Here is a 23,059-nt window from a genome sequence, read left to right as displayed (position 1 = left end):
TGTCAGGGTATAACTGTTCACTTGTTATTTTATAAAGTAGACAATCTAACAATCAAATCATGAATGCTTTAATTATCGGATGAAGTTGAAAGATGATTTTGCAAGTAATTTTTATTAAAGTAATTCTATTCTTCTCTGCATTTTATTAAAATTCCCTAGATGCAATGCCCTTCTACTTCTTATAATATTGGCAAACTTTGGTGAAAAATTTGTTTCTAACTTGCAGAGTTAGAAATGAAAAAGAATGAGCAGCTCTGGTAGCAGCTATTAACTTATTTTAATAGAGAAGTTAAAAAAAAGTTTCCTTTTTAAAATTCACTTCTAAGACCAAAACAAACATAAAACAAACATAAACATGGGGGTTTCTTTAAATTATAAATTTTGTTAGGTTTTCATTTTTATTTGGAATACTGATTTGCATCAAAAAAGGCAGAACTTGTAGATAATCAAGTTTACCAAATGAAATTTGTTTTAAAGTAACTCTAAAATGTCAAGGAACCTCCTGAAAATACAAAGAATTTCAAGAGTATAAACAAATAACAATGGAATATCTACTGTAATGTAAAAATTATAGATTATGCAAGTATGAAATAGAAGAAACTAAAGTATAAACAAAATATAGAAATTCAACTTATTTTTTAGAACCATCTATATGCTTTCAACAAAAAACTTTTTAAATAGAGACACTTAAATAGATTAAAAGTAAAGAGGTGAAGAAACATATATACCATGCAAACAAATTAAAAGAAAGCTAGAATAACTATACTCATTTTGAACAAAGTAGGTTTAAGAACAAGGAAGATTATCAAGAATAAAGAAGGACATGACATAATGATAAAGGGGGCAATTCTCCAGGAAGACATAAACATGAATGTGTTCTAACAACAGAACTTCAGAATACATAAAGCAAAAACTGACAGACGTAAAAGGAGAAATAGACATATCCATAATTATAGTTGGAGATCAACCATCTTCTAAATAAGTGAAATTTAATTAAGGACAAAGGTGACCTGAATATACAAACAACTTGATTTAATTCACATTCACAGAACACTTCATCCAACATTCGTGTATATTCACTTAAGACTTTTCAATGGCTTGATTTGTTAAATTAGTATACATTAGGATTAAGAGATAACATCTTTCTGTTAAAACTTATAGAAAAAAATACATAACAACCTTTGCAATCTTAACCATTGTTAAGTGTACAGTTTGGTAGTGTCAAGTATATTCACATCGTTGTGAAACCATTTCCAGAACTTTACATCTTGTAAAACTAAAACTTTAATCCATTACATAACAATTCCCTTTCCCTGGCCCTCAGCCCCTGGTAACCATCATTTACTTTCTTTTTCTGTGAATTTGACTACTTTAGTTATCTAAGTAGAACCACACACAGTATTTGCCTTTTTGTGATGGTTTTATTTCACTTTGTTTGTCTTCCAAATTCATTCGTGTTGTAGCATGTAACAGGTTTCTGTCTTTCTTAAGGAAGATTAATATTTGTATTGTACGTGTGTACCACATTTTATTTATCCACTCATCTACCAATGATCAATTTGGGTTGCTTCCACTTTGTGACTATTTTAAGTAGTGCTACTAAGAACATAGGTGTGCAAGTATCTCTTTAAGACCCTACTTTCAATTCTTTTGGATATATATCTAGAAATGGGATTGCTAGATCATAATGGTAGTTCTATTTTTAATTTTTTGAGGAACCGCCATGATGTTTTCTATATTGGTTATACCATTTAACATTCCCACCAGCAGTACACAGGATGTCATTTGTCCATATTCTTGCCAACATATTATTTTTCTGTTTTGGGTTGTTTTTAAATAGTGGCCATCCTAATGGGTCTAAGGTGATATCTCATTTTGGTTTTGATTTGTATTTCTCTGATGATTAATAATGTCAAGGATCTTTTCACATATTTACTGGCCATTTGTATGAGATGACATCTTTTGATTTAGTTATCAAAAACTTTGAACTTGTCCTTAAATGTGTTTGTTAGGTTTCAAAGGTCTACATCTGCAAAATCAGGCATTTACAACCTAGGGCAGTTTCTCCTGCCAGCAAATCTATGACATATTTATAATTTACTGCAACATATTTCATTACTATTAACTCTTCAAAAAAAAAATATTGCCTCTGAAAACAGGGTATAATTAACATAAATAGGAATATTTCCCTGATGGTAAGGAGATCAAATTGGTTGATGATGTTGAATTCTTCATCCTTGTTGATTTAGTTGTTCTATCAATTACTGAGAGAGGGGAATTGATGTCTCCACCTGTGTTTTTGCATTTTTCTGTTTCTCCTTTTAGATCAGCTTTTGTGTCACATATTTTGTACCTTTGTTGTACGGCATACCCATTTAGGATTGCTAAGTCTTCTTGGTGGATCATCCTTTTGTCACTATATAATATCCCTTTTCAAACCTGGTAATTGTCTTTGCCCTCAAGTTTACTTTATGTGATATTAATACTTTATCGGGTATTAATGCTTCCTTTTAATATTTGCATACTACATCTTGTTCCATCCTTTTCCTTTCAACTTAACACATATCATTATCTTTGAAGACAGTTTTTTTAGATAGGACATAGTTGTGTTATACTGTGTAATCTACTCTGTCAACAAGTTTCATGTATTTGTAACTGTTCATCAAAAAAGTTTTATAACAGATGCTTTAAAATCTTTGTCAGATGATTCTAATACCACTGTCACCTCGATGTTGACCATCTACTGTCTTTTCTCATTCGGTTTGAAATTTCTGTGGTTCTTGGTGAGGTGAGCAACTTTAAATTGAAATTCAAATATTCTGAGTATTACAAGATTCTGGATCATTTTTAATTTTTGTGTTTTAGTGGGCTTCATCGACACTACACTACAATGGGTGAAGTGAACGTCATCTCATTATTGCCAGGTAGGGGTGCAGGTTTATGTTCTCTATTAGGCTACCATCAACAAGGAGGGAGGGGCTCCATGTTACTGATGGATAGAGGTGGAAGGCTCCCCACTAAGCCTCCACTGATAGCACCTCCACCGGATTGGGAAAGGGAAGAGTACCTCATTATATATCCCAGGGACCAGGGACAAGGGTCAAGTCTGGCTCTATACGTCACCCTAATTAGCTTAGGGTCATTGTAATCTCAAAGTTATTCTTAGTCCTTATTTGCTTTGACCTTTGCTATACTGATACCATCTCCTTCACCTCCCTTCAATTTTATGACATCACTTTCCCTGGATTTTTCTTCATACCTCTCAAATACCTTCCAAATTTATTCATGGGAGTCTTTCTATCAAAATCTACTCTCCAGGTTCTGTCCTTATAGCTCTTTTTCTCACTCAGTATTCCTACCTAAACAATTTCATCAATTTTCATAATTACCCTACTACTTGCAAAGTAAAGCCTTTTAAGTCTGTATGTCTCCAGGCCAGAACTCAACTAACCTATAGAACCACATATTCAACTGTCTGCTTTGTTGTATCAGATATCTAAAAGAGATGTTTTCCTCCTTGACCTAAACCTATTCTGCTTTTGCATTCATTGCTTTGGCTAGTGACAAAATCACTTAGCAGGTCTCACTAGTCAGAAAACTAGGAGTTATTTGGCATCTATTTCTCTCCTTAATATCCATTCAATCATGCCTGGAGTCTCGCTAAACAATTCTACCTCTTAAAACATTTCATTATTTCCTCTTCACTCCAACTAAAATGCCTTAATTAGGCTTCTTTTATCACCTTAATTAAATTTCCTTAAAGTATCTCTCATCTAGACATCTGCAATAAACATGCTTGTCAAAATGATCTTAAGGAAATTCAATTATGATATCATTTCTCTGATCAAAACCTATCATTCTTTACAAGTGTTTTCTTTCCCCAAACAGTGGGTTGCAACCATTCGTAGATTATAAAATCACTCAGCAGCTTTCAATAGTCAGATTTTTTAACTGTTGTTTTATGAAATACATCTGAATAAACCAGATGATATTGGAGAGCACTAGACACACTGATACTTGGGTTGTTTTGTTTCATATACATGCCCATTTTACATCACAAATCAGTAAACACATATAAATTTATACATGTCTAAACACAGTGTACATACACGAATATGCATGTGTATACTGAATCATGGTGTAAGCTCTTACAGGAAAGCTTCTTGGCCCCTCATACTTCCCAACCCCCAAAGAGAATGAAGCCTTCTTTTACTGCTGTCAATGCTTTAATCCCATATTTGCGTTTCCTACCACAACATAAACTTCTAACACGGTACTTGGCACATAGCTGGTACTTGCTGAACATTCACTGAAGGAAATGAGTGAAATCATACTTTTGTGCTTACTCAACAAATTATTACCTAACGTAGGCCCATAATTTTTTAAAGGCTTAACAACATTAACACTTAACACTATTAACAACATAATAAGCTATCACTGAAGAACACTTTGAATGCCAGGTATTTTTCCTAGTGCTTAACATGTATTATCTTATTTAATCCTTACCACCCTTTTAGATTTTATTATTCTCCCCATTTTTAAACTGAGGAAACACAGGTAGAAACATTAAATAACTTCCCAAATATCACACAATAAGTGGCAGTGACTAAACTCAAAAAGTTTTGACTCTACAAAACAAAGATATACAGAATGTTTAAAGACTTGCTAAAAGGTTAGTAGAAAATTAACTTACTTCAAATAAAAATCTATAATAACATCATTTAAAAATTCTCCTTCACTTAGACAGTGCAGGTCCTCATTAGTAACGGAGATGCCTCCTTTAGCTGGAGGTGGTGGATATACTATCAATCTGTAACAAAATTTTTTAAAAAAGCAAATGATCAAATATATGTGTATGTATATAATTAAAATGAATTAAAAAAGAGAAGAAATTTAAGGGTGTTGCAAATGTAAAGGAATTCTCTCACTTTTCTACAGGGCCCATGAAGATAGTGTGACTTTCTCCAGTTTCTTCCTCATCATCAAAAAACTGGAATTCTTGTTTGTTTTTAAGTTGCATTTTAGATTCAAGGGGCACCTGGAAAAGGAAATTAAATCATCAATTCACAAAAAAAAAATTGGAATTTTTTTAAATAAAAAGAGCAAGCACAAGGCAAGAATGCTTTAAAAAAGGATTAAAATATGAATCTAAAAAGTATGCATTTTTAAAAATCAAAAATAAGAAACAGGAAAAACCAGAGTCCGCCACCCCCCCCCTTTTTTTAATTTGTTAACTTATAGTAGTACAGTGATGTTCTTCTAATTTTTGTAACAGTGGTGTTTTCTGGTATCTTGTCTCTCTAAGATCCCCACTATCCATATTAAATTAGATTGTTAGTAAAATCCAAAGAATGGATATAGTATTTTTTTTCCTTCTAGCAGTGGAGGCCTACCTAAGTTCAGTCGTTAGGCAGTCCATAGAATATAGGAGCAGAGGTTCAGGGAACACAGTTCAATAAGCTTCAGTACTCCAGTTAAGAAGTCCTTAAAAGAAAAGCCTTCCCTTGAAATCTGAACCCATCGTGGCTGGCTTGTGATTCCCTTTCTTTTTCTATTCTTTTCCTCATCCCACTAGCTGTGTGAATAGCTCTTCTCTGGTAAGGCCTTGCTCAACTTCACTAAGATTGTGCCTGCCTTGAATAACACACTATCTCCAAGTGTAGCCAAGTTAAAAGATTTTAAGTGTTCCCAATAAAGTCAACAAAATTTAGTTGCTGTAGTAGGGGGCAAATTTAGAGCATTAAAGTTATATTTGTATTGCTGACTTTATACTATGTGTTACAATAGTACTGTGTAGTCTTTGGTTCAGGCAGATTCAGAGTTACCTACTGCATTAGTTATTCTAGAATTCGATAAACATATTGAGAGTCAGATCAAAGGCTAAGTGTTCTTCACTTTCCAAGTTTTCAACCATGTATGTACATGTTACATAAATGTACATGAAGGACCAAAATTCCTTTATTTGTATTGAAGCCAATGGCATCACTGGGAACCACTAGCAAATTTAAGAAATAAAGTAATAACAGATTTGAATGTAGCAGTGTATATATACGTATGTTGAGAGTTAGGCAAAAAAGAAAAAAGATGAGAAAAAAAGAACAGGAAATGAAAAAGTAAAGACAAGAATAGAGTATGCGAAGGAACTAAAAATGCTTCTGAGACCTGTACCAAGTACAATTTGTGTCACAAATCACCTATCCAAAATGAGCAATATTATATTTCTTTAAAGCTACACATTAAGATTACATTTTAAAACTTTAAAAATATAATTACATTTTTAGTTTTGTTTTCTTTTTGCACACAACTTCCTTTAATGCTCTCTTCATAGGTTCTTGTACAGGCAACAAGTCTGCTATTGGCTTCTTCAAAGGGAATTTTTGCAAAAAAATTAGGCACATTATTCTTTATACCAATGTCAGTAATGATACTTTCAAACACAATATTTGCTTGAGGATCAAGGCCATTTTGAAAAATTAAAATTATATATTGTTCTTCCAAATCTGAAAAGAAATCGATAAAAATATAAGCCTAGTAGAAAATGAGTAAATAGGCAGATATTAGAAAAAGAATAACAATCACTTATTCCAAGAATATCACCAGAAATCCTGGTGGTATCAGCGTTCAAAACAATGTTTGGCATACAGTGCGTATACAATAAATATGAAATAAAGACAAGTGACAGTGTTACCTTACAATGTCACCTGAGTTATTAAGAGAAAAGAACCGGGATACATTATTCTAGCAGCAGCTCAAGAACAAATCTATTCATGGGTTTAACTAATTTAGTTCACCTAATAGGATCCACATATATTTATAGTTTTAAATATATATCAATTTTTTTGTCAAATGAATAAAAAATTGCTAGGTGAACTGGTCTATCTATAAAGAATTTAATTGCAAAGTTGTTATTCATTAATGTGTCGACTCTTGCAGCTTTATTAGTATCTATCATTTATTCGCTGTTAAGGTAAAGCAGAAATTACTGCTGAAAATTATTTATTTTATAACTAGCTGTGCCATGCCATAAATGTTAGAGGTGAAGAGAAAGAAACTAAAGAAACATATATTGATTACAGAGATGAAGACACATCTTATGAACTTGCAAACTTCCTATTCATGCTAAACTGAAAGGATTCCAAACATATATGGTTAATTTACATTTAGCACCTATCAGTGTATCAAAAAATTCATTTTACTTAGATAATACAGTAGTAAAATTAAGAGTGCAGACCTTTTGAGTTTTAATCATTTTGAAAACTTTCTAAATGGGCAAAAATAGGTTTTATCTTCAGACCTCCCACTTTCTGTGGACTTTTACTCATCTGTAAAATGGGGGAAGTAATATCTATCTTATAAGGTCCCTGTAAGGATTGTAGATAATGTATATCTAAGTAATCTGTCAAAGTACACTCACATTCTGCTATTCAATGAATTGTATGTATTATTATAATCCGTTCTACATAACTCACTTGTTAACTTATTTATTCCTTTACAATCAGTCCAAACTTTATCCTCCATATTCATTTGCAGTTGCATGCTCAGCTTCTGATAAACTGCTGGTATCGTCTGAAGAAACACTACAGGTAATTTTCGGACATTACACCATTCACATTTAGTTAGATCAGAGGTATTTAAAGTAATCCCTACAGGATCCTTTTCTGGTTCTGGAGGAAAACAAATGGAAACAGAAAAGGAATCAATTCTTAAAAGGGCAAAATCATAAATAGAGGAAATAGTTGAAAATATAGAAGTTTAAAGTTAAACACATTATGTTCTGTAAATCATAACTCTAGTGGGAAATGAAGAAAAGTCTTTATAACTATCTTAAGGAAGCGTCTACATTTTTTTTTTTCAAATGAAAAGAGGGTTCTCTAATGAAGTATACTTCCAAAATTAAAGATAGGTTTTGTGATGTTACAGAATGAATGCATACTAGTAAGGTTAATGCTCTTTATTAAGAGCATACATGTAATAACTAATTATCTTAATAAATACTGTGTCATTTAATCTTTTATTCCTATAAACTGTTTTATTGTAAACAAAGCTTTAGTGAGTAAAAAGACAAATAATAGCTTACCTTCTAGCTGTATCTTGATAAAATCTAAACAAAACTAAAAAATAAGACAAATTAATGCCAATCTAGACTTATGAAGATTTTAATACAAACACCCTAAATGACAGATTACTTGGGACTTAGACTACAAAGGACAGAAAGACTGAATAATCAACTATGTATTTAAATATAAAATGAGCTATACCTGCCCTCTTCCAAATTATCTTTCAGAAAGATAGGCTAGGCTTCACGTTTTTTATTCAAGTGCTGAGAACACTCTTACACTATTGATTTCTCGTAACTTCAAAGAGAAGTTGACAGAATATTACAATAAACACTTGCATACTCTCACCCAGATTCACTAATTATTAATATTTTGTCACACCTACTCCATCATTTTTTCTATGTATACAGTTATTTCTCTTTTGCTAAACCAGTGAAAAGCAGGAAGATCATTACCACAACTAAGAAAATCAAAATTAACTTCATTCAACATATAGTTCATACTCAAATATCCCCAATTGCTCAAAATTGTCCTTTACTGCTGTCTTGACTTTTACCCAATCCATGATTCTGTCAATATTGTATTAGCCACTTGTCTACTCCTGTCTAGACCAGAAACGTCCCTCTGTTCTTCATTCATGGCCTTTGAAAAATCTAAGCTAGGTTCTGTAAAATGTACATTTTGGACTTATGTTTCCTAATTTTTAAATTCAGGACACACATTTCCAGCAAATACAGCACATAGGTGATGTTTAACTCCCACTACATCACATTTGAAGGCACATGACGCCAAGCTGTCTCTATTGATACAAGCTTAATCACCTGGTGAAGACAGTGTGTCAAATCTTTCCACTGTCAAGATATATTTTTCCCTTTGTAATTAAGTGGTAATCTGTGGAGAGCTACTTGACAGCTTGTTCCCTGATAACCTTTGGCTCAATGATTTTTAACATTTATTGAAGATCTTGCCTAAATTAGTTATTATTGGTGGTTATAAAAAGATGATTTGCTCAACTATTTAATATGGAGAAGACATATTAAGCCTCACACAAGCTAACTTAATAATCATTTTGTATGTTTATATAAAAGAATCCAAAAAGGAGACAAGAACTTCAAAATACACTAAAAAATAAATTGGGTAAATATATAGGATGACTAGATACATGAAAAGTAAATTTAGTAAAATGCTAAGACAAAAATCTAGTTGGGAGTTTTACTGGTGTTCACTGTAAAATTCTTCCAACTCTCTGAAAATTCACAATGCAAAAAAAAAAAAAAGCCAAAGAAATATAAAATAAATTTAGTAATTATAACTGCAAAGTCTAGAATGTCAATAAATATACCTTCTAAAGATTGTGTTTAAAACTAATACATTAATTGGTTTCACTGGAAACAAACATGCTAATTGGAAACATCAAGAAAGGATACTCGCAGCTTAGGAAACATTCCAACAAACAAAGCCGAAGTTATAGCTTTGAAAACAGTATGTTAGATAATTCAAAAAGTAGTAACAAGAATGACAGAAATACTAATGTGAAAGCATTTGAATAAAATTGTTGCATGAGATACAGAAATAGAAACATGTCTAAATATCTGTCATTTAAAAATGTGTAACTAAATCTCACACAAATATTAATTAATACATGGTATTCCTGATAATGTAAGTTATTTCCCCATTGCAAAATAGTATTTACTTTTAGATAAAACTGGCACTTCTAGACAATGCCAATTCTAACAGCGAATGAATTTAAAATAACAAAATTACCTAATAATGACTGACATTTGATAAAACATTCAAAAGAGTAAAATGTTTAAAACTTGTTTCTCAGATTAATGACGACATGGCAGATGAATCCTTTCACTACAAAACATACGGAAGTTTAAAAAGGAAATGTCAAATCATCTTTTTGATACACTATCAGAAGAATTTACAGATCTATTATACTTCAAAGAATGTTCTTTAGAAAAATCCCATGGTACAAGGAAGGTTAATAACACAGGCTGCAAACTTCCACGTTATAAGCACAACTTTTTGGCTGAAACATTTCATTTAGCATTTAACTTTTAAAAAATGTGTATTACCACATTTTACATTACACATACTGCCTTTTCTTAAAATAAATTCACAAAGTTAGTGTTGCTTCACCAGATCATATATATGCTTATATCTTTCATGTAAAAAAAAAAAAATCAAATTTTAATGTAGTTCTTGCCCGACAGCCTTGAGACTAAATATGTAACTTAAAACTAAATGTCTAACTTATCAGCAAAGCCTTAATTATCATTCTGAATAATGGTGTTAATGGGGGAAAAGCCATAAAACCTATAGGGTACTCCTGGAAATTTCCGGGATACAGTGACACAGAATGGCATTTTTTTTAACTGATGGTAACCAGGAAAGATAATCTGTATCATGAAGGCTTATAAAAAAACAGAAGTTTCATAAATCTCTGAAAACCTCGATACACATTACTATGTTATTGGGTAATAATGGACAGTCTATATATAATTTGCTTTAAATCAGGAGTACTTATTTTTCTAGTTTTTAAATCATAAGAAACTAAAGTTTTTTGATGGAAAAGAAAAAAAATGCTGATTTCCCATATAGCTTTGCTCTCATAAGAAATCAGTCTACATTTTATTTTCACCTGTGAACTAATCTATAAAGTTTTTCCTGTATTTATCGTAGAACCATGAATCCCAGAAAAGAGCTAAAGAGCTATTTACCATAATTTAAATAATAATAAAGCTACCTTTTAACTTTCCTAATGTGATACAATGTGTTTTCCTAAAGATACTGCTTTATGTGTAAAGAACAATACTAGAAGATAGAATTTGAAAGAAACAGGTGGAGGCAGATAGTCGGGGACACCAAGTTAGGGAATTATAAAACAAAGAATTACAAAGTAAGTTCAGAGATGTAGCAAGATTAATTTAATAATAATGTATAGAACACATTAGAAAGAAGAAAAATAATGGCTAAAGAAAGCTGGTTAAGGAGATTATATTAAAAGTTCAAATAGTAAATGCATATTTGAATTGGACTGGTGGTAGGAGAATAAGGTATGACAGGTAAAATAAAATGACTGTAGAAAACCCTTTGGGTTTTGTGGAAACTAAACTAATCCTGTGCCTAATGGGTGGCACTGCAGTCCAGTAATTTATTTTTAGGAGTCTTGGTGCTGCAAGACATTGTCCTGCAGAATCCAAAGATTTTGGATCCTTCTTTATCTCACTATATTATTTAAAATACTCTTCATGTATTGAGCTGGCATGAGAATAAAACAGTAATACATTGGACGGTTGTCGTACTCGCTGAAAATAGTATCTTTCTAAGGTAATGAATATGTCATTACCTTGAACATTACATTATAAAACTTTTACCCACTGATTTTTATAGTAAGGAGCCATTTATAATTGTTCATATACTCTTAAAACAATGTGAAATCATAAAATAGTTTTAATATTCTATTAAAATAAGTATTTTAACTTATAAATTTTAAAGTATTACATATTAGCCTTAGCCACAGAATTTGAATCTTATAATTGGTACAGTGAGATTTAAAAATGTACTTACAATTACAGGTTCTATTAATAGCCGAAAGAGTGTTCCTACTCGTATACTTCGGCAGTTTAAAATGACACTGTCAAAGGAACTTTGGCAGCCTAAAGACACAGGATCAACTAAAGTTTCTTGAGAAATCATTTTGCGACGTTTCAGAGGTGTGCTGATAATAGAATTACCAAACTGGAAAAAAAAAAAGAAAATTTTTACTTAAGTTACTAAAATAAGGCTGCTTAGATATGCAAAGAAGATCTAATATGAGAAATGTAATTATAAAAACATAAGATTAATTTTATTTCAATAGTGTTAAAGAAACAACTTCATTTTATATAATAGTAAACCCTTCCAATTTTATATAGCTATACTTTATATCTAGTTATTACCCTGAAATTCAAGTAATAGCACAGCAGTGAGAAGTGGTACTCTGGGAGTTAAACCGCTTGGATTCAAATCACAGATATACCACCTTTTAATGATCTGATTTTGTAAACTTAATAACTCCTTAAATTTTAGTTTCCTAAATTGTAAATTATAAATATCTACTCAACCGAGCTAATGAATACAAGCAGCTTAGTACAGTGCTTCATGCAAAGTAAAATACTGGATAAAAGTTAGCTAGTAATAGTGGTAGTGGTTGTAGTACTTGGATTAAATCACCAATTCTTTAGAGAACAGGTAATTTAGGGGAATGGTTATTTGTATTACAAAAGGATGCTTCTTTATAGATTAAAAAATTTTAAACTACTTGACTTGTTAAAATTCCAGTCACTTCAAAATGCAAATTAACCATAATATATAAGTATTTAAAAGTAATTAAAGTTATTATGTTAAAAACTTTATTATTATCACACAAATAAAATGTCATTTTGATAAAAAAAAAAAAACAACAGGAAAAAATGTCTAATGCATAGTGAGAGGTGCTATTCTCATTATACCTGTAAAGACATCTCTGTGATCTATGTCACAGGAAAAAATGTGTATTAAAACAAATGTCATATGCACATATATATATTCCTGTAAACTGCTCTTTCAGGCTTATTAACAGATTTATCATGAATATTTTCCCAATTTATAAATAGAATCCTATCAGAGAAGTTTGAAAATATTTTTTAGCTTTTAGAATTCTTTCATCAAATGAGACATTATTTAAGCTCAATGATAAGATAGATAATTTAAGAGATGCTCCAACTGAATCTGTATAGTAGAGGGACTGAGTCTATAACTTGGGTGGTCCACATCCTCCCAAGGAGCCTCTAAAAGATCTCTGAGAAACCCTAATTTTGCAGTGTGCCCATCTGAAAAATGCTTACCCACAAATTCCATCATATAGAAATCCATTATTTATTTAACTGAATTGTTCTATGCTGGACATCTGAGTTCTTTCTGATCCCTTCCCATGACACACTTTTCCAAGAAGCATTTTTGCAGCTAAATCCTCGTATATATATATATACTTACTGCCAAATTGCCTTCCAGCATAGTTATTATACTACCAATTTACATGCCCAACATTCCATTTCTCCAAACACTAACCCAAATGAGATGCTATTACAAAGGTTTTCAGCAATATGACCGTTAACAAAATGTGTTTCATTTTAATTTCATTTTCAGTACTTTACTACTTTTTTTGAACTCTATTCATTTCCATTATTCATTTACTTTTAAATGAATGGTTTACTTTTATTTCTTGATTTTTAGAAAATTAAAAATATATAAAGGAATAATTCACATTCTCACATAGTTCATTATTTTTTTGCCACTTGCGTTACTTATCAAATTATGATGTTGTGGTACAATGTTCTCTAACTTTTTAATTAATCAAATATATTCATCTCTTCATTTACTATTTTTGCTTGTGCTGAAATGTATGGAAAGGCATCCTGCAAAGACTATATTCAAAATATTAATACATATTTTTCTATTATTCTTATAGTTGCCTATTTTTTCATTTTTTCTCATTCCCATCTTAACAACAAAGTATATGTTTCCATATTTTAATCTATTCTTTTATATACCCTGACATATACATGTATACAAATATTTTTTACAGGTTTTACTTTTTTAAAACATTCTTTTTACAAAAGTAAGAAAATACGCACTTATTTCCACATCCTGGTACTCTCCCTCAACTATACTGTGTAGAAATCCTAAGTCATTGATATAGCTCTAATTTTTATTGTCAGTAGTTACATAATAGTCCATGATGCAGCTATACCACAATTTCTTCATTCATTTACATATAATGGGCAATGATTATGTTTGCAGTTGTTTGCCAGCGACAGGTTTATACATACAATCTAATACACTGGAGGGAGGGGATTCCTTTGAAATTGAGTATAGAAAACGAATTTGGTCATTCAGTACACATTTAAAAATTTTTAATAGATATTTTTGCACTACTTTCCCAAAGGTCATAACAACTTTCTTTTCCATCAGCAAGCTACACAAGTACTTTTTCCCTCAAATTCTTGCCAGTAGTACATAAGTAATTGATTTAGTATTAATTTTGAAAGTCTGTTAAGTATGCGTTATATTTAATTTTCCTTAAATTGTACTTCCTAATTTGCATTTTTCAGGTGGCAATTTATTATCTAAATTTTCTTCGCTTTTTGTCTATTCTTCTTTATTTCCCTTTTCTTTTTTCATCGAACTTTTAATGGAGTTTTTAGTCTGCTACAGATATTAACAAGTGTGTGTGTCATCTCCGTTACAAATATTTCTTTCTAGATCTATTGTCTGTCTATTGACATAATTTTTGTTCTTCATCATCTGAACGTTCTGAAATTTTTATAGTAAAATATAATATAGTAAAACATCAATATAGTTAAATATACCCAAGTTAAAATGACTTCTCGGTGTCCCCAAATTATTCAAGTATACTTGTTTATACCTACATTTTGCTGTGAGGTTGCCATTATTTCTTCTTGCTGAATATTTACCCTTTAAGCCTTCAATTAATTAAAATTTATTTTTGTAAATTTTAATTCTCTTCAAAATCATCTTCCAAGTAGTATCTTAAGCCCCGCCTAATGAATAAGTCATCTTTTTCTCCTACTGACACTGCCAAATTATCCTCCAAACAAATATTTACATTCCAAAGGAGAGACATAATCTGAATAAACATCAATAAATGAAAAAGTACCTGGTCTTTCATTCTTGCTTTTCTTGGCAACACAAGTGTATTTAACTCTGAATCTGCTGGAATACTTCTTATTTCATGCTCTACCCTACAAGTATTTTCATTTAGTGCTGCTTCTACTTTTCCAGTGGATGGCGCTGGGGAAGAACATGCTGAATCAGCAGGTTGAGGAGATATGCTCTCTCTTTTGTTAGTTCTGTCATTGTCATCATCATCATCACTAGACAAAATGACTATTCAAAAAAAAAAATGTTAAATACTGCATGTATTTTATTTCTGGCAGTTAAAAATATAAATATATTATCAAAATAGGAAATATATCAAATTTGCTTTGGATCACACCTCCAAGTCTGAGATTAATAAAAACAAATGAAGATATAATTCACTCTAGCTGATAAGTTAAATTTAGAAAACAATTAAAAATAAAGAAAGCATAAGAACGGGCATCCTTTTTCTGTCAATATACAAATACAAAATTAATTCTATAGTCCATCATCACCACCCACACAGAAACATATACAAGTTACAGCAAAAATTAAATGGTTATCAATAGTCTCTTTCAAAGTTCCAACATGCTAAGTATGAAGATAATCTGCAAATAAATTGTTCTCAAAATAGCAAGCATTTTAAATATGTGTGAAACTCCACGTGACCACATAATTTTATCTCACAAAGAAAATCACAGAAATCATCATTGGTCCTTGGGAGAATTTACACCAGTGCCTAATGCTCAATAAATTTTGTTGTGTAAATGAATGTAGCCAAGAAAAATTATAAAAGTAATCTACTCATATCTTTTACTCATTACTGAATCTATTAAATCTCTCTATCAATATTCCCCAGAGCCACCCACACTGCACTTGAGTCAAATCCTAACTCCTTCTGGCTTATATACATCCATAATCTGGCCCTTGTCTACTTTTCAACTTTCTTATACTACTCCATTTTTCCTTCTCTATGCTCCAGGCATGCTGGCCATTTATTCTGTTCCTCAAACACTACAAGCTTGTTCCTGTCTGGACTGCAGTTCCTCTAATGCAAATATTAGCTTACATAATACTTTCTGCTTAACTACCCAATCTAAAGTAGACACATGGGCACTCGCTTATTCACATCAACTGATTTTTTTTTTTTTTTGCTGTGTATGTTTATTTGCTCATTTGTTACTCCCCTCTACATATAAACTATAAAAGAGCAAGGACAATGCCTTGTCCACGGTTATATTCGCAGGGACTAAAACAGTGCCTGGCACAGAAGCAGCATTTTTCATCTGCTGAAAAATGCACACACTTCTAGGAGCAATTTTCTTCTCAGTATCCCACACTTAAATGCTTAGTTAATATTTTTCAAGATATATATATAAAAATTACATGTCCCAAACAGGCATCATCCATCCCTAGCATCACTCCCATTTTTTTTTTTTTTTTTTTTTTTTTGCTGTCCAGCCTCAGGAGCAAATGCTGTATGTTGGATCTTTTTCAGAACTGGTACTTTTATTGATAGACTACTAAACAGGTCAGGTTAGAAGGTCTAAGCAGATTTACACATATTTGAAAGTTAGAGTTTTGTCCACTTACTATCTGCCTCACATTTTCCTCTCTGTAAAACTAATGGTGCCTATTTCAAAGGACTGCCACAAGAACATAATTAAAAGGTTTACCACATCACCTGGTATGTGTAAGCTTGAAAAAAAGTCCATGAACTATTTACAATGTTTATGAAAAACCATCCAGACACTTATATTAAAAGGTAAGTATTTTAGCTATAATTATTTTTATGGTGCTTCAAGGACATTAAAACTTCTCTATCAACTATATCAAAAACTTATTTTAAAGACCCACTGCTGCAACAGGTAGAATTGTACTACAGTTCTTGTTTTATTAATTTAAAATAAGGATTCTGCTCAATATCACCATATTTGGAAAGCAAATGGAGCATGCAAAGATGATGTTACATAATTAGAAAGCTGTTCATAGCTGTTTTAATTCTACATAAAATATATTCTAATATATATCTAAGATTCTTCATCAAGATCTGCTATGGACTGAACTGTGTCCTCTCAAAATTCGTATGTTGAAGCCCTAATCTCCAATGTGACTATAATTGGAGATAGGGCCTGTAAAGAAGTAGTAAAGGTTAAATAAGGTCATAAAGGTGAGGCCTTGATCTTATAGGACTGGTAACCTTATAAGAGGAGATATCAGAGATTCTCCCTTTCCATCCACATGCAGAAGGCCATATGAGAATACAGCAAAAAAGGTGGCCATCTACGAGCCAGAGAGGCCTCCTCAGACACCAACCCTGATGGCACCTTGATCTTGAACTTCCAGCCTCCAGAACTCTTGAGAAAATAAATTTATGTTGTTTGAGACACTCAGTCTGCGGTATTCTATTATGGCAACTTGAGTACACTAATACAGGGTTTTTGTACTTATATTCCAAACTTGTTCCAACAGATTATCAGCCCTCATTCTGGACTCCGTTCAAAGTTAACTTATGAAAGGTACCTATTCCACCACCTATCTAAAATAGTACCTTCCTGACACCTGACAATTTCAATCTCTTTTCCCTGAACTGCTTTTTTCTACATAGAATTAATCATCATCACCTGAGACACTGCATATCTTCTTATTTGACTATCACAAGAGAATGAAAGCTTCAAAATAAACTATTTTAATAGAAATACAAATTTAAGAATAATTAAGTATATAAACAAAACAGACTTTGGAACCAGAAAAACCTGTTTTTTAAAAATCTACTCTCAGTTCATTGTATATATTACTAAGAAGTTACTCAATATCCTCAAGCCTAGGTTGCCACATTTATAAAATGGGATGTATTAGTACTTACCTCACATGACTGTGAAAACTAGATTAAATGGATTTGTGTATAAATCTTTACTGCAAAGCAGGGAACATTAGCATGCAATAAATATCTTTTATTACTAATATGAAATGTTCTTAAAATAGAACATAGTTTTTTCATATATTTCAATGGGAAAGACTTAAGTCTTTTTATTTTTATTTTTTGAGGAGAGGGGAACAAATTTGTTTTATGGTTTTAATTCACGGTTGATAAGGTCCCTAGGTTAAGCTCTGAAAAGTAAACCGCTTAATGCACCTAAGAATCACATGAATTTATTTTCTTATATTATCAACCTATATGGTTAATGTAGACATAATATTTATTTATTATATTTTTAACTTAATATGTACAAAATAACTTCCAGTTCCCTTCATCTTGGAAATCTCCTCAGAATGTTGTTTTCTATGTAAAGTTTGGCTCCATAATAATACATAGCTACTGTTTAATAAGTGAGAGTTTTCGCCACACCCAATCATTAAAATATAAAAACCTCACCATTAGGAATGATTCAAATGATATTAACAATATTGCCATTTGTATAACACTAAAATGTATCATCACTTATCAACATTATCATAACATGATAATAGAATGCTAGCTGGACAGCTATCATGTGGTATCTTTTTTAAACAGTTTTGAGAAATCAGCTAATGTACTGGTAAGGTCTAAGGTTTTTATATTGAATTAAAATAGAAAATGATATATTTCTGAGGTTAAAAACAAAGCTTAATTTTATCCTCAGTTTTCAGAGTAACGATCAGGAACCTCAAACAATCTCCAAGAGTAACCAACAGAAAACTTTTTTCTTGGGGGATACCATTATGAACTGATTGATTTAACTATATTGGACATATTTCAAAAAACAGTAGCTATGTCTGTTTGTGATCCAAGCATTCCCAACTTTGGTCAGTGGGAGCTCTTTCATTTTAGCTTCTGTGTCCTTTTGATGTGCCCATAGTGGTTTCTAACAGTTTCCATGCTTCCTAATCTAACTAGATGATCTAGGTTTATCTACCACTTTCGTGTTCCAGACCTGGAGTCAGCAATTTCTCGGAAGAGCTCTAGTTATTTTTAGTGGAAAATGATATTCAAAAACACAGATATGGGAACTGGAGTTGTTTGTTTCTATGGTAGGGTTGTTATTGTTCCTAGGCATTTTCTGTGAATAAAGTAGGAAATACTTAATTTCTATCTAAGAGAAAATATATATTTATATCATCACCAATTCGAATCTAAAGTTATAGGATATTTATTTCTTTGATTTTACTTTTGTATTTCTTTTCTCTGACACTGAAAATCTTGAGACAATATAATTCCTTATTTGCTTTATCAATGTGTGTTTAAAAATACCAATATCAATAATTTCAATAACAATATTATTGAATACACTCAGGATTTCTTCTCAGTTGTTTGATCTCAAAATACCTAACATTAAAGATGTACAGCCACAACATTATTTTAATTTAAATTCATTTGAAGTAATTCCTCTGTGTGTTCAAGCCACCAACTAGATATACAGTGAGGTTCATTTATTTCATTCTGGTTTGACTTTGTTGTTTTTAAAAAATTGCAATTTAATTTATTTTTAAAATCATTTAAAATATTTAAATGGTTCCAAAGTCAAATCTCTAAAAGTATATTTGAAGAAATCTTACATCTATTCCTGATTCCTACACTGTTTCTTCCCCTTCCAACCAACTACATTTAAAATGAGTATTCGGCACGCCTTTCCATTTTTTTAAAAATTCTATTTTCGTTCTTCCACCCCTCATAAGTAAAGGGCAGTATACTATACACTCTTAACCTTTACTTTGCTTCATTCATTTGGTTAAAGATATTGGAACTACATATGCTATAGTTTATTCAATCAGTCCCTGTTTCCAATCTTTTGCTATTATAAACAGTACACCATTCCATATACACACATAAGTACACATGTGTAAAGATAGGAAAAAGATTTAAGGGAGAAACAAAAGTGGTCAGGGGGGCTATGCTAGGCACTTTATATGTTATTTTATTTATTCCCTCAAAAACACTGTAAGGCAGAAAATGTTATCCATTTACAGATCAGAGAGATTAAATTAACCTAGCCAAAGTTAGAAAGGTGGGCACAACTGGCACTTGACTTAATACTGGGGCCAAAATCTGTGAATTTACAATTTAAAATGGAAGATATGAGAATAGAGTCAGTTATTATTTTCCAATTAACATGGACAGTTTTAATCATCTACCCAAAAAAATGTTACATAAATGACACAAGAAAATACTTATCAAAACTACACTTCTTTAAAAAAAAAAACAAACAAAAAACTATACTTCTTAAATATGCTCATGTTCACAGTAAAAATATGTGAAAAATATTGGACTAATATAAGTAATATTAAAGGGAGTAAAATACTTACTTGGATCATTTAGGTCTGACAGGTTTGTTTTCTTTTCTTTCAGGTTTGTGGTTTTGGCTACTTTTGCCTTAGAGTAAATGTTTTTCCCATTTGTCTGTAAATAATTTTGTCTACTATTTTTTCTACTATCATCACAATTCACAATAATATCCATTGGAATCTGTTTCGTACTGCTGCTGCTGCTGCCATAAAACCTCCCGAGTGATAATCCTGTGTTTTGTAATTTCTGTCCTCCAGAATTATGATTTGACGTTAATAGTCCAGAAGATTCATTTGAAGTTTTAGCTTGTCTGCAATTTCTTTGCAAATCCTTAGGGAAAAGAATACAACTTTGGCATTTGGTCTGATTTTCTTTTTCTTTTCCACAATTTGGACAATATTCACACTGTTCAGAAAATTTAAGTTCCCCCAAAATAAAAGACTTTGTTTTATCAACTTCACAAAACAAACAAATATACAATCTCAAAATTAAACTCTTCCACTCCTTATCATCATCATCACCATGGGTATCACAAAATCCTGACTATATCATATTAGTTACGATTTAGTGTCAGAATGCCAGAAGGAATTTTCGAGACCATCTTGCCCAGCATTCTCCAAATTGGAATATATATATTACTCAAGAGCTACAAGAAGATTTTCTAAGACATACAGGGCATAAATAATCTTAAGGGAATCAATATCTAGATACTCGATTTCTACATATAACCTTTCCAAAAACTGATCCGTTCATGCTTCTAATGTTCTAATGTCAAGGCATCTCTTGCCACAATTGCTCTTCTCCTACCTTAAAAAAAAAAAGTGTTAAACCCAGCTTTCATTTAAAATATTATAATGGTGTGTTGCCCTGGGGTATAAAAACCACCGAACCAAACCAAATGATTATTTTAAATGTTGAAAAAATGAATGATTCTAAGTATTAGTTAACAAAAACTTTTGCAAAACAATTGATTTCTAAGACAATGCTTCAAAAATATTTTAAGGCCTAATCTAGATTACAATTGTAAGATCATTAAAAAATGTTTTTTGACAGGAGAGTATCATGTGGTGTGGAGCATATAATTTAGAAGGTATTCAAGGAATTGAGTGATATTACTATAATTCTTTCCAAACTCATGTATTTATTTATATGAATGAGGTTCTTCAGCACTTACATCCATAAGAAAACTGAATCCTGTCTCAGTAGTAACATATTTATCCACAGACATATGAAGTAATTAAGAAAAACAGCCAGTGTCTCTAATTTGGAGATGCATTTCCAATAATTTTACTTTGTGCCAAACAGTTATCAAACTTTGTAACAATATAGTTTTAACCTATTAATAACTATTTTTTGTATATGTACATTATACTGTTTTTTTTTAAGTACAGCTGGTATGCAATATTATATTCGTTTCAGATGTGTAATATAGTGATTCGACATTTAGATACCTTACACAATGTGATCACAACACTAATTCTAGAAATCATCTGTCACTGTGCAAACTTACCACAACATTATTGACTCTATTCCCTTTCACTTTTTTCACCTATTTCCCCAAAACTCTCTTTTCTGGCAACTATTTGTTTAATCTGTTTCTATAAGTCTGTTTTTGTTTTTAACAAATGGAATAAATAACGTAATCTAAAAGCAAAATTTTTTTTAATACTTTGAGCCTTTGATCACCGGAAATAAAGTGTTATCATATTTGGATGCTATCGTCAGTTCCGTATATGACAAGAGATCTAACCATTCTATTTAAAAACATTATTCCTTTCACTGTGTCAACTATTACATCCTGTGAGACCAGATAAACTTGGGATGAAAAATGTTCAAAGTCAACTTAAAAATACATAGGAGAATATAGTTGTTTAAAATTCTTTTAAATTTCTTAAGTGATAGAAACCAAGTAGCTGCAGGAGGACTGACTTATAGGTGATTGCTATAAAAAATTACATGTGTATATATAAATTTCAAAAATTTTTAACTGAATCCTTAAGTTCTATACATTTTATTCTATGTAAATTTACAATTCAAAAATATTTAAAAGTACACAAGCAAAAAAAATCTACAGATCACTGCTCATGTCTTATCTTATTTAAAGATAAAAAACCCAACAAACTGTTTATCTTGCACAACATGACCAATAACAAAGCCCTTCTCTTATACCACTTTACCTATTCAAGGATATACCTTTGATAACAAAAAGGAATGAAAACCAAGCTTTAACCAGGGCAAAAATGAACTTAGTAAATAAAACATTGGCTGACTATGTCAGCATACGTGTATTATTAAAAAAAAAAAAAAAAAGCATGTCTCTTTCTCTACCAGTACCTAGGAGAATTCAAGTTATGCTATTTGTAGAATCTGGGTATAGAAAATGTTTTTCCTCATAAAAGTTTTTCAATAGAGCTCTGTGTATTCAGAATCCACAGGTAACAGGTAAACTATGCAAATAACTGGTTATACACAAATATGGGGCAAATGTCCAACTCTCTTATTTTAACCTATTTCTAAAAAAGAAAAAGAAAAGGAATATTTAAATGAAATACAACAATGCAAATGGTTGACCATGTCCCATTGTACCTGAGAGGGAAACCCATAAATAAGTAGTCCCCATTTATATACAACCCTGTGATGAAATATCTAATCCTCTTAGAAAAATTTAAACCCCATTATTTTCATGTTGAGCAAGGACATATTTCCACCACTAGCTAGGTTTAAAAAATAGTTAGATGCACACAAAAAAGTTCAGAAACATTAATTTATGTAGGAGATAGAATCCCCGTTTGCCATATATAAGCTAACTATCTTTTAAGAATCTCAGGATATAACCAAGCTGGGCACTAACTGGCTCCAAAACTTTATGGTCTATGCTAAATAGGACATATTTCAGAGAAAAGTTCCTCATGAAAAGAAGTACTTCCACATATTTCATTCTATAAAAATGTTATTGAAACAGAAAAAGCATATCTGTACAATTAAAATTTCTATTATTAAAATATGAAGGAAAAATATTGTGAGCTATTATTACATACATACGTGCCTTCTA

At 31.3% G+C, this 23,059-nt stretch overlaps 1 protein-coding gene across 9 annotated transcripts in view; it reads right to left on the bottom strand.

The window, feature by feature from the left end:
- The window catches only part of SENP6 (SUMO specific peptidase 6), a 91,719-nt gene that overhangs the window by 15,509 nt on the left and 53,151 nt on the right, over positions 1–23,059 (bottom strand). For 5 of the 9 annotated variants that reach the window (XM_016141697.2, XM_016141695.2, XM_016141694.2 and 2 more), the window contains 8 exons: positions 20,028–20,337; positions 14,764–14,993; positions 11,634–11,804; positions 8,078–8,111; positions 7,470–7,664; positions 6,274–6,500; positions 4,929–5,038; positions 4,694–4,810 (listed from right to left, as the gene is read on the bottom strand). In XM_016141697.2, the coding sequence (XP_015997183.2) occupies positions 4,694–4,810; positions 4,929–5,038; positions 6,274–6,500; positions 7,470–7,664; positions 8,078–8,111; positions 11,634–11,804; positions 14,764–14,993; positions 20,028–20,337 (1,394 nt within the window). Of the gene's footprint in view, positions 1–4,689; positions 4,811–4,928; positions 5,039–6,273; positions 6,501–7,469; positions 7,665–8,077; positions 8,112–11,633; positions 11,805–14,763; positions 14,994–20,027; positions 20,338–23,059 lie in introns of those variants that run through there. The other 4 variants (XM_016141696.2, XM_036219519.1, XM_016141698.2 and 1 more) reach the window with 4 other exon arrangements.

Source organism: Rousettus aegyptiacus, unplaced genomic scaffold, assembly GCF_014176215.1.
Source record: "Rousettus aegyptiacus isolate mRouAeg1 unplaced genomic scaffold, mRouAeg1.p scaffold_m13_p_1, whole genome shotgun sequence".
NCBI lineage: Eukaryota > Metazoa > Chordata > Mammalia > Chiroptera > Pteropodidae > Rousettus > Rousettus aegyptiacus.
Note: the sequence above shows the minus strand (reverse complement) of the source record. Positions and strands in the feature narration are given on the sequence as shown.